Source organism: Leptidea sinapis, chromosome 1, assembly GCF_905404315.1.
Source record: "Leptidea sinapis chromosome 1, ilLepSina1.1, whole genome shotgun sequence".
In the NCBI taxonomy this organism is placed as follows: Eukaryota; Metazoa; Arthropoda; class Insecta; order Lepidoptera; family Pieridae; genus Leptidea; species Leptidea sinapis.
The window spans coordinates 9,471,653-9,483,869 of record NC_066265.1 but is presented as its reverse complement, the minus strand read 5'-3'; the positions used below and the strand labels follow the sequence as shown (position 1 = coordinate 9,483,869).

The window sequence follows — 12,217 nt, the reverse complement described above, 5'->3', positions numbered from 1 at the left end:
GATTTCTTATGTATGATTTGAACCAGGATACACTTGACTATTCCAAATGATATTTTGATAACAAAGTTTTGCATTCATTTAATTATATAGTTAGATTAATACTGTAAAAAGTTTTTATTTTATACCAAAATTATATCTACACGTCTTTAGCGCCATTCTACACTTGTAGATATTATAGATATGCAGAACAGTGATTTGGCAGATATCAAACTGTTCGAAATTGTTGCAGACCAACAAACCTTGAAAATAAATGTGTTTCACTCAGTTAAGCTTACAAACAAGAATAAGATAGACTAAAAAGTCCCACCAGACGATCAGGTGTGTTAAGCGAATTAGTCGCGAACGGTTCGCGCGACGACAATTAGGTTATTTCATTAAAAACTTTGTTATCGTTAAAAGTTTCCAACCCTTGTTGAATGTTCGTACATCGATACACAGCCGACAAGGGAACCGTTGCATATCTATTCTATTACATTGACACTGTCGTTCCTTTTTGAAGTGAAAACTTCTTTAAAATCGTTGTGATTTAAAAGTCGATGAAACGAAAAAGCGAGACAGTAAAAAGAGTCAGACATATAAATTCATAAGATTTAACGTGGGAGAAAATGAGATAGGAAAGCATTACACAGTGTTTTGGTACCAGGCGATCATGATTGAAGAAGAGATTGTCTTGTTTTGTAAGAGTATGCCTTTATACCTTACATAGACACCAGGAGAACATAAATATGATAGCGGTGATAGTAATGTCGTAATGGTTAATGTACATTTTGCATTGGATACAACGATTCTGTTGATTGAACTGTATCAACAACAAGATGAAAAACAGTAATTGACGCAGTATTCCAAATATATATTGACAATATAAAGACCAAATATGAATAATAATGATAAAGTTACTAAAGTAACCAAAAGCCTCTTGTATTTTATCATTTCATACCATTTATCGAAAATGTAAACTCTGATTCTGAATAAATCTATGTTATTATATTGTACTACTACATATTACTAAAAGCTATTACTATACTCTTACCGAAATTTTACATTCTTAAAATTATCTTGAAGCCAAACTTTTGCAGGTTTCACTTCTACCAGTGTGAATTGCACACGTGTTTTTTTTATGCGTGTCGCTTCAGAATACGCCAGTCATTTCTAATGAGAATTTTTAATCACCAATGATAACCCAATTTCACAGATATTTTCGTATTAATTATAACATATCTTGCAAAAGATATTTTTTTTTACAAAAGATCTCTTCCAAGATTTATGTATTATATTTTGTAACAAAAACTCGGATAATAATACAAGAGGTTTTTGCAGTGTCAACACAAAATTGATTATCGAATCTAGTTATAAACTAGTGACGTACGCGGTTTGTCTATGCCCCGGGGACTTGCCGGCAACGAGAAATAAAAGTTAAATTGTTGTCTATTACGAGAACTTTCACGACTTCGGTGCCATTTCACTCGACGAGTTTACTATTTCTTTTTGGAATGAATAGTAATTCAATTTCATCAAACCGAAATAAAATGCAGTCTTGAACACAGAATATGTAAAATTAAAAAATCGTATTAAAGTGCAAACTATGTTTTTTTCATGAAAAAAGGAAACAATATAAAGATATAACATTCGCAGTCTTATAGGCAGACGGCAACAGTGTGCTTAAAGACAATGTAAGCACACTTAGTCGTGTATCAACTATCGGAATCAAATCTGATCTGAATATAAGTTTAACATTGCTGCTTATTAACCAATAATATTTTGAACAACTGAAGTAAATACGGCAATGTATACGTATAGTAGTCGAAGCTTATTAAGGTGTATTTGTAGCATGTTTCTGATTTGATTGATTTATCTTTATGTGACTATATACATAGATAAATCACTTCGTCATTGGGTATCGCAGTGCTCTTCTCACTTTGAGACAAGATTTTAATTCTCATCAGCCCTCGTTGCGCAATATAGTTTTGCAAAAATGGCACCGCCATGTTACTCAGCTAGATAGCATCCTATGGAAAGAGGCCACCCACTTATATAAACTACTAGCTGACCCGACAGACGTTGTTCTGTTCATAATAAAAAAAACTCTTGCGGATGGAATTTTGGAAAATCCGTTCTTAGCTGACGTCTACTCGGTGAAAAGAATATTCCTACCACTACTACTAAATTTCAAGTCTTTAACTCTAATGGTTCTAGAGATATCGTGATGAGTGACTATATACGTGGAAATCTCTTATATATATATAGATATTTAGTGTCGTTAATTGCAATAACCCAACATCGACCTTTCTCTCTAAGCAGATGTTTTACTGTAGAAAAGAAAATATTAGACTGTGGCCAATTGAGACATGAAGAATGTAAGGTTAATGAAAGAGACGAATTATCGAACAATTATGTTTGCGTTCAAGTGATACGTGACGTGGCATTGTAACTTTGTGCTCGATGTCAGAATGAGGCAATCAGTCGAGCTCTCGGTCGGAATCAATCGTGGTCGCTGCCCTCGGCTGATTGCCATCTAGCACGCGATCATCTGCCCCAGCCCCCAACGCATGCCGCCTTACCGCTCACGCCTCACGCCACCGAACTTCGGACAAAATAAATTCTTTCTACAACGTCCCCATCTCTCATTCATAGGAACGCAACTAAATTTAGCGAGCTATCGGCAAGTACAACTACTTCTTAGTTTTAAAGTGATACAGGATGTGTTAGCTTTTGCATGACGCAATCGTTTAGATCACAACTGTACGTTTCACAGTAACATTTAGCACCTAATTTCAACTGCAGGCAACGGTTATACAACTATTTCTTTTGCATCTCATTAACAATTCAAATGTTACTATTTTTTCCGTTCGCCGCAACACTTTCGAGCGGCCCTGACGTCCACCTTCTCGGACGACTCGAATGCAAATGAGCATCGATTCACGTCGCGAGCCGCGGCCGGCCCATGTGTCGTCTACGCGCTCACCCCTTTCTTTCCGACTACCCTCACTGATTTACAATCCCGGAAATGCTTTTCCCACTCTATACCAAACGCACCTAGTGTAAAAGTTATTTTTTTTCACTGACATTGTGACACGCTAATATATGGCAACTACAAAAACGCTGAATATTCATACGCTTCTAGTGATTAATAACGGAATAATACTTCACTTCATAAACTACCGATAAGTATAAATAAATAACCACTTCGTTACTTCTGTTTACCAAACCATTAATTGCAATACACGTTGGTCAATTCAGAGACAGCTACAATCATGTATCTTAGATTAATTACTTTAAACTTATCAAAACATTTATTTTCCGTACACAATGAATGAATTTATCCATGCATGAAGGATGCTCTTTAAAAGTGCTTCGAAGATGGTGTATATAGGTAGGGACATGTATATGTAACACTATGCACGAGCAATTATAACACTTATAGATTCCCATACTTTTTGATAAACATGCTTTACGTGACTAGACGGCATTAATTTAAAGCTATCCTTCATAATTTCCATCAAAAAAACACGTATCGCCTTAATAACCAATATAAAACACCGATTCTAAACAGGCACACATCTTTCTACACTTAATAGCGTTCTGATTTGATGCATCCATAGTTGTATAATCTAGATTTATCGTCGGCCATTTTGAAATTTGAAGTAACCGCGTAGTTCAACAAGATGGTCGTCATCACAGGTTCACGGAGTAAAACAAAAGCAATGAAGTGATGATATCGCGAGGCACGTATCGGTAATTGTCCTCGTGTTGTATTCTGAATAACAAAACGTATTCTAAAAGATCAAAGGAATAATAGACGTGTGTTGAAATTTATCGATGGTTTTATCGAGAGAATCTGAAATAAACTAATTGATTGTCAACTGGGGATAGGCCGTGAGCGGGACACGGGCGAAATATTTAATGCTGTTTATTGGTTATCGACACGTTATTTTTAAATTAGGACTTTGGACGTGACCGCACTGTTTAAATACTGATGAAGACTTCATTGAAATTAACATTGGATTATAAATGTGTATAGTTGTTATGAACGTACGGTGAAGCTATGTAAAGTAATCACTGCCGCCTCTTGCAACACCAGAAGAATCACAGGACACTTGCCATCCTCTAAATTTGGTGTGCGCGCTCTTTTACTATTGGCAAATAAGCTAAGCAGGTTCTTCACGAATTTATAGAAATACAAGAAATTCTTCGGAAAAGTTAAATATTACTAAAAAGTTTATGTATATTATTTTTATATCCAATTAAGTGAACATTAAAAAAGAAAAGTAGTGAATTATGAACCGAATCACGTATATAGAGTTATTGTCTATGCTTTATGAGTGGCAACCGTGAACATAATGGTCGTGTCAGATGTAATCGCGGGCCGGCTCCGTCGTCTCTCAACATTTATTTGTATCACGTTTTTAGTCATAAGTCGTTAACTTTAAATGGTGGTTTCACAAAGGATCGTGCGTAAATATAAAAAATACAGAATTGAGGGATACCATGTCGTTTGAATACCTAACGATGGCAGAAGTGGCACGTGAGAGTGGCGAAAGTTGCGTCAATAATACACTAGATACCGGCTCTATATTGGGCCTTTCAATACCAATCAACTGAGCATGGAATCCTGGGGTGTTTAAAGTTAAACAACTACGGGAAAATTCGCGTCGAATGGTCGAAAATATTTATTTTAGACCGTTACAGGCACTTTTGAATATCACGCATTAATAAAAAGGACGTCTAAGGTACCAGAATTGATTAGGTGGTATTCCCATTCCAAAACAGTAGTTTCCTATGGAGAGGAAAGGGCACAAGAAATACCTAAGTTACACTTTGACGTGAAGACGATGAGGATAGATTCAAAGTTGATACTGCAGTTGGTGCAAACTTTGCTATTGCAATGAAATAATGAAAAAGAGAAAATCAAACTGACACTGCGCTTGTATCCACAAAATATTCATATAATTGTAATATGTCTTATAATTGTTTTAGTAATGAAAGTAAGAAAATCAAAATAAATTGAGAAAGGGTCAATGGGATCAAAAAGTTAGTCGCCTAAACTATCTACGGATAATTTTGCGTAAAATGGACGCAGCCCCATTCCGATATATTTCAGCTCTCAACAGCATTCAATTGATCCTAACATACACAAAGTATTTGTGCGTTAAGGTACTTCCGAAACATCTACGACTATTGCAGCGTATTGTTATTATTGTTTCTGAGAAGTATAATAATTCAATAATGAACATAACGTAAGAACATACATTTTAATCCGATGTTCGCAACATTCCTTCAAATAAATTAATCCGCTAAACGCACCAATTAAACATTCTTCAAAACTCCATTTGCTTACGAACACATTTCCTGAGATAATCCGAATTGACGTTTTAACGTTACGATAAATTAATCCAACTTAACATCCCAATAAAAACAATCCGACACAACATTTTGTCCTCTATTATCAATTAATCAAGTGTTATTTTTCTTTGTAATTTAAATATCTATAATTAGAGTAAATGCCCCAAGAATCCGTGAACATATTGTCGGTTTTAAAATAAAATTTAAGGACGCAATTAAGTGCTTGTGATGTGAAAATTAATTCGATGCAGCTTGGCGCATTCTTTGTTGAGACAGTAAAAGACCGCAGAGTAAATAAATGATTCAGATATAACAAGGACAGCTTGTTGCCATTTGTTGCATATCGAATTTCCCTAAAAATAACAGGATCTAAATATATTTTGTCCCATTATTGTCAATACCTAAAGCGTCAATACACACTACGCAGATACGGTAATATTTTATCTATGTATAAAAATCAATTAATTATCTGAAAGCATCACACACTAAACAGATAAGATAATATATACGAGATGATACATACACTCGGAATTAGCTTTAGTCTGTGTAACAAAATTAAAAATTAGCATCAATAAGTCTCATTTATGGAAAACAAAATAGAAGTAAGGCAATACGCTTGTAACCATTGATCAGGCCGGTCCCGGTTACGATTTAATCATTCGTCTATTACCATTGCAGGGCCGGTCCGGGTAACAATTATAAATCCGCGTATTCCTCATTAGAACCATTAATTATAGTTATTTAACAAGTGTCATAGATTAGTTTAGTACCAATTAATAAATATTATTGCCATTAAAACCAATAAATATATATCCCTTAGTGCACCCCTTTTCAGTAGCTATTAGGTTGAACGCAAACGTCTGTTTCCGGATTTTTCTTTTCAGATCTTTCTATGTTTTAAACGACTTTCTTCTTTTTCCATTTGGTAAATATTCAGATGCTTATTTCGATTGCGGAGGCATGCGTATTACGTTCGGAATTATCCATTTTAGTTTTGCGTTAACTTCGACTCGGTTCACTATTGCGCTCATAAGATTAATAACAATCACTTTTTCCGATTCGATTACTTATATCGAAAAAATCTAATAGAAATATCTTAGATAATTTATATGACTTGATAGAGCCTCTTGCTGTCAGGCAATGCATAACAACAGGCCAGGCTTATTACTTTAGTATGCATACTCTGCACTCGCGATATCGTAAGTCACTTTGTTTTAGTGTGCGTGTGTTCACAATCAAAACAAAAAGATATGACTCGAATGGTGATTGGTTAAGCTCCTGTCTCTCAACTGTAGTTTAATTACTTTCAGACCTAATATTGCTTAATTGTTATTGTTCTTATATACTAATTAGAATAAAAAACATAACATCTGTAAAACATATATCATTTTAATTGATTGTACGTTGCCATAAATTTTATGCCATTCAAATTCAATAATCAAAAATCAATTTTCAAAATAATATTTATCTTCTTAAAGCTTCGAGAGTACTTGACACCGAATGGTTAATGTGAATAATTTAAGAAAATATATATCTTAGTAACAATTCTTTGAAGACAAATATTAAACTGAACAGAATATAAGTACATAAGACAGCTAACAGATGGCACTGAAGAGTTTTTATGGTACTATATTAACAACAGATGTATACTAAACGCAATAAAATATTGTAATTGATGCTAAAGACGTTGTTCATCATTAATATTGTGCAGTCATAGACAATAACGTTGATAGATGACGAGCAAACTTGGCGGTTAGTTTGAGCGTAACTCACACAGTTTTATGGTTGCGCCCGCGCAGCGTTCCGACCACTTGGCCACTCGACTAGGTGACGGCGACGCGACGGCAGGACGCCGTTTAGCGATTATCTTGAACGTGCAATCCGTCGCAGTCCGTTTTAATGTCCCACCTAATTTCAATTGTACCAAATATAACTTTATATTTATTACTTGGCAAGAACGATGAAAAGCGCCCTATTTGCACAACAATTTCTCTGCAATTAAAATTATATGCGATGCGAATATTTGTGTGAATACATGCAATAGTCAAATGAGTAGCTGATGCGGTGTATTAATTGAAACTTTCTGGTTTATTTTCAGTTGGAACGAAGGATGGCAATGCGGGGCCAGGTTTCGCCAAGCCTGAGTCGGAAGGTGACGACCGGCTGGTTCATATGCTGTCTGAATCATCACACTTAATGAAGGGACACTCCAATAATGATGATTCCAGAAGCAACGATGACTCCTGTTCTCCAAGGACGCAATGTCCTTCCCCTTTCTCTAATAAGGTAAGAAGCTTCATTATATTTATATTCACAAGTTACATAAAATAAATTTGTATGCTAATACAGTTTTCATTCTAATTTCAGGATTCAAGTCAGAATCGAAGGTTAAGGAAATACGAAAACGATGACATTCCGCAAGAGAAAGTGGTCAGGATCTACCAAGAGGAGCTGGCCAAGATCATGACCAGGAGAGTGGAGGACATGCGACACAGCAGCCGAGATGCCTACCCTGGGTATGTTGGAAACTTATTACAAATTATGTACCTATTTTTATATACTTTATTTTAATTTATAAATGTAACATTAGTATACAATAAATTAATTGATGATATTACAGTCGAGAACAGCAAATCTAAAACTAACATACAGAATGTTTCCTCCATTTTTCAGCGGCGGTATGCCTCCACACATCGAAAGGCCTCCCGAAGATATTCGCATGGCTTTGGAAGCGTATCACCGAGAGCTTGCTAAGATACAACCAGGTGGCAATATCCCCAACCTCCACAACTTGCCGGGAATGCCTCCATTTCCCAACCTCATGGCTTTGCAGCAGCAAGCCATGCAAGCTCAAAATCAACACATGAATGGTTCGGGGGCGGTCCAAGATCTCTCGCTACCAAAGGAAAAAATCGCCAAAATGAACGGTATGACTGATAGTGATAAGGAACGATCGATGGACGCCGAAGAGGCAATAAGGCACGCAGGGAGCGCCTTTTCTTTAGTAAGACCGAAGCTGGAACCTGGCCAGCAGTCGACGGGATCGTCTGCCTCCAGCCCGCTCGGTAACGCGATATTACCCCCGGCGATAACGCCCAATGAAGACTTTAATAGCTCAGCAGCGGCCAGTCCACTACAGCGGATGGCCTCTATAACTAACAGTCTGATCTCTCAACCTCCCAACCCTCCTCATCATACGCCCCCGCAGCGATCTATGAAAGCTGTTCTTCCCCCCATCACACAGCAACAGTTTGATCTCTTTAACAACCTGAACACAGAAGAAATAGTGAAACGAGTGAAGGAAGCGCTTAGTCAATATTCTATTAGTCAAAGACTATTCGGAGAATCTGTTCTCGGGTTGTCTCAAGGGTCGGTCAGTGATCTGCTGGCGAGGCCGAAGCCTTGGCATATGCTGACACAGAAAGGCAGAGAGCCGTTCATCCGAATGAAGATGTTCCTGGAGGATGACAACGCCGTTCACAAGCTGGTCGCGTCACAGTACAAGATCGCACCAGAGAAACTGATGAGGACGGGCAACTACAGCGGAGCTCCGAGTAAGTATAAGTTGACACTTATAACTGATGACCATTGTTTGTAGCATCTAAGACAACTATTACAGTAATTGAAGTAAATATTTCATCGGTATTGCTTTTTTAGGGTTCAGTAAATCAAAAAAGAAAAAACGGGACCCTTATAGGATTACTTTGTTGTCCCTCCATCGATCAGTCAAGAACCTTTACTTCGGAAACTTGTGGACGTTCCAGATGAAATTAAAACGATATATTCAAGTCTATAGTCTCTTTAAGCTGTAAAAAATCTAAATTCTAAGTTAACGTAAAAAAGATACGGCCGTTTACCCAATTTTGGATTGAGTATAGGTACCTCATAATTATTTATGTATGCCCTTGGAGGGCGAGTCCGACTCACACTTGTCAGGTTTTTTTTTTTCATTAAATTTAATAAATGACTTGTAAATGATAAAGCACTTCATCCGATAAGTCTACCTCATTGATATTTTCTAAGCGTTTACCTTTGTATTAATGTTAGAACCAAAGATAGAGATTGAAAATGTGTTATTAATGAAGTTGTTTTATCCTTTCAGCTTGTCCGCCAAACATGAACAAGCCGATGCCCCCCACACAAAAGATGATCTCGGACGCGACGTCGCTGCTCAGTAAGATGCAGCAGGAACAGCTGCTGCCGCACCTCGCGCACCTTCCGCCGACGCCGCTGCTGCTCACGCCGCCCCCCTTCCCGCCGCACGCCCCCCACGCGCCGCCGCCTCACCACGACAAGGACCGGAAGCCTGGCCACCCCCACGGTCCCCATCCGCACGCGCCGCCTGTGCTGCGCGCGCTGCACCAGCACATGTCGCCCAGCGTCTACGAGATGGCGGCGCTCACGCAGGATCTCGACACGCAGACTATCACTACCAAGATCAAGGAGGCCCTTCTCGCCAACAACATCGGCCAGAAGATTTTTGGCGAGGCGGTACTCGGCCTCTCCCAAGGCTCGGTCAGTGAGCTGCTTTCGAAACCTAAACCTTGGCACATGCTGAGCATCAAGGGACGGGAACCGTTCATCCGCATGCAGCTGTGGCTCAGTGACGCGCACAATGTGGACCGACTACAGGCGCTCAAGAACGAGCGGCGCGAAGCCAACAAGAGACGGCGGTCCAGCGGGCCGGGCCAGGACAACTCCTCCGACACCTCCTCTACTGACACCTCTGAGTTTTACCACTGCGGGTCGCCGCCCGCTACTGGCGCTCCCTCTGCCAAGAAGCAGCGGGTTCTGTTCTCTGAAGAGCAGAAAGAAGCGCTGAGACTTGCTTTCGCACTCGACCCTTACCCCAATATGCCCACTATTGAATTCTTGGCCTCCGAATTGGGGCTATCAACACGGACGATTACGAACTGGTTCCACAACCATCGTATGCGATTGAAGCAGCAAACACCCCACGGGACGGGGGAGGCGCCCCCGCGGGAGCAGTCTGCGCAGTTTGACCCGGTGCAGTTTCGGTTGCTGCTGAATCAGCGGCTGCTGGAGCTGCAGAAGGAACGTATGGGGTTGGCGGGAGTGCCGCTTCCTTACCCGCCATACTTCGCAAATTCAAATTTCGCGGCGCTTATCGGGCGGGGCTTGTTGCCCCCGGAAGAGCGCAAGGACGGTGCTGGTCTGGATCTGTCCATGCCGCTGAAGCGAGAGCTGGACGTGGACGAGTTCGAGGATGAGGATGCGGACGGCGAGGCGGACGCGGACAGCAACCTGGGATCGGAAGACTCGCTGGACGAGGACAACAAAAGTGAGCCCAAGACGACATCGACACCCGCGCGCTCCAGCCGGCGCAAGCCTGCCGCGCCGCAGTGGGTAAACCCGGAGTGGCAGGACGAGCGGCGCCCAGACGACGTCATCATCAACGGCGTCTGCGTGATGCGCGGCGAGTGCCGGCGCGAAGCCGACGACACGGTGCGCGTGGAGCCCTGCCCCGCGCCACCAGTACCCGCGCCCGCACCGCCGCCCGACGTGCTACCCGACGAGAAGATCAAAACGGAGACTGACGACCGGTGGGAGTATTGAACTCTGAGAGTGAGAGAGACCGTCCAGTGTGGCAACTGTGAACCGTGAGGTACTGCGACTTGTGATCTGTGTCCGTGGCTAGTGACGATAAGTGTCGGAGCCGGGCAGTGTCGGTGCCGGGCCGTGCTCGCACCGAGTGTAGCTAGACGACTTTGTTATGTATACTGTAAGGCCAAAGACTCTGTAAATAGTTAATATGGGTTCGGACAACCTGTACTTGCGATACAAAAATGCATTTTGCTTTAATTATATATTATGATATATACTCGTGAAGCGTTGGTATAGACGCTCGCGCGAGATTGATTCGAATTTTTGTAAATAGACATACCAAAAATGTGAAAGCGTCCCTAGCCGGGTCGCATGTGTATATATGTATGTAAACTAAATAATGTTGTAATTAAATCGTTGTCGATCTAATGATATATAATATAATTTTATTGTTAAATACGAAGTGCAATCAGATGTAAAGTTAAGTATCGATTAGGTCATAGGTGACTCCCAGTTGAAGTATTATTATGTTTATAGACCGGCGAGGTTTTAGATATATTGGGTATTCGAGTTATATAATAAATTATCTATGTTTATTTTATACTATTTTGACTTCTATTTCTACATTTATACTCCGCGGCACGTGCCGGACGCTTGCCGTCCGCTGTCTGTCCGGTCCCCATCCTGTCAGGACCCGTGTACCATCGATGTCCATTACGGTCCGCGACTCATCAACGTACAAATTTTTAAACAATACAGTTGGATATGTATTGATTATGGTTATAGTTATATTTTTTATTTTGCAATAAATTTGCTTTATCTTATTTAATTTATGTTGTTTTATTTTTGTTTGCCATTCGAACGCCAAAATACTTAGATAATATTATGAATTGTATATTGAGTGGGAACCGCATTCCTTGCATCAATGTAAATATTGTGTACATATACGAGTATATGGGCCCCTCCGAGGATGCTATAGTTAAATAGATAAATAAACAATCAACCCAAACATAAATCGGGTTTATTATGGAAATTTTAATATTTGGATATTCAACCGTACGAACTCTAGTTGTAGGTACATCACTAGTTTATTGTTTATTGAGGTTCGTTTTGATAGTGCTGTACCGACGATACATATCGATGTTATTATGTTAAGCTAGCTATATAAGAGGTAGAGTAATAGTCAATACGGAGCCACCGACTGTGAGACAGTTCACGGAGCGTTCATGAAAGAACCACGCCAGAGTTTAAGTTGTATCTGTTATAATATATTGATTTCTTTCTGTTCTATAGCTGTTGGCTTTATAATGAA

At 39.8% G+C, this 12,217-nt stretch overlaps 1 protein-coding gene across 5 annotated transcripts in view; it reads left to right on the top strand.

Annotated features, from left to right (window-relative positions):
* The window catches only part of LOC126967500 (homeobox protein cut), a 156,413-nt gene extending 144,679 nt beyond the window's left edge, over nt 1–11,734 (top strand). For 4 of the 5 annotated variants that reach the window (XM_050812180.1, XM_050812341.1, XM_050812025.1 and 1 more), the window contains 4 exons: nt 7,439–7,626; nt 7,708–7,856; nt 7,993–8,894; nt 9,443–11,734. In XM_050812180.1, coding sequence (XP_050668137.1) covers nt 7,439–7,626; nt 7,708–7,856; nt 7,993–8,894; nt 9,443–10,917 — 2,714 coding nt within the window. In that variant the 3' untranslated portion in view covers nt 10,918–11,734. The remainder of the gene's footprint in view (nt 1–7,438; nt 7,627–7,707; nt 7,857–7,992; nt 8,895–9,442) is intronic. The other variant, XM_050812102.1, reaches the window with a different exon arrangement.
* The last annotated feature ends 483 nt before the right edge of the window (nt 11,735–12,217 follow it).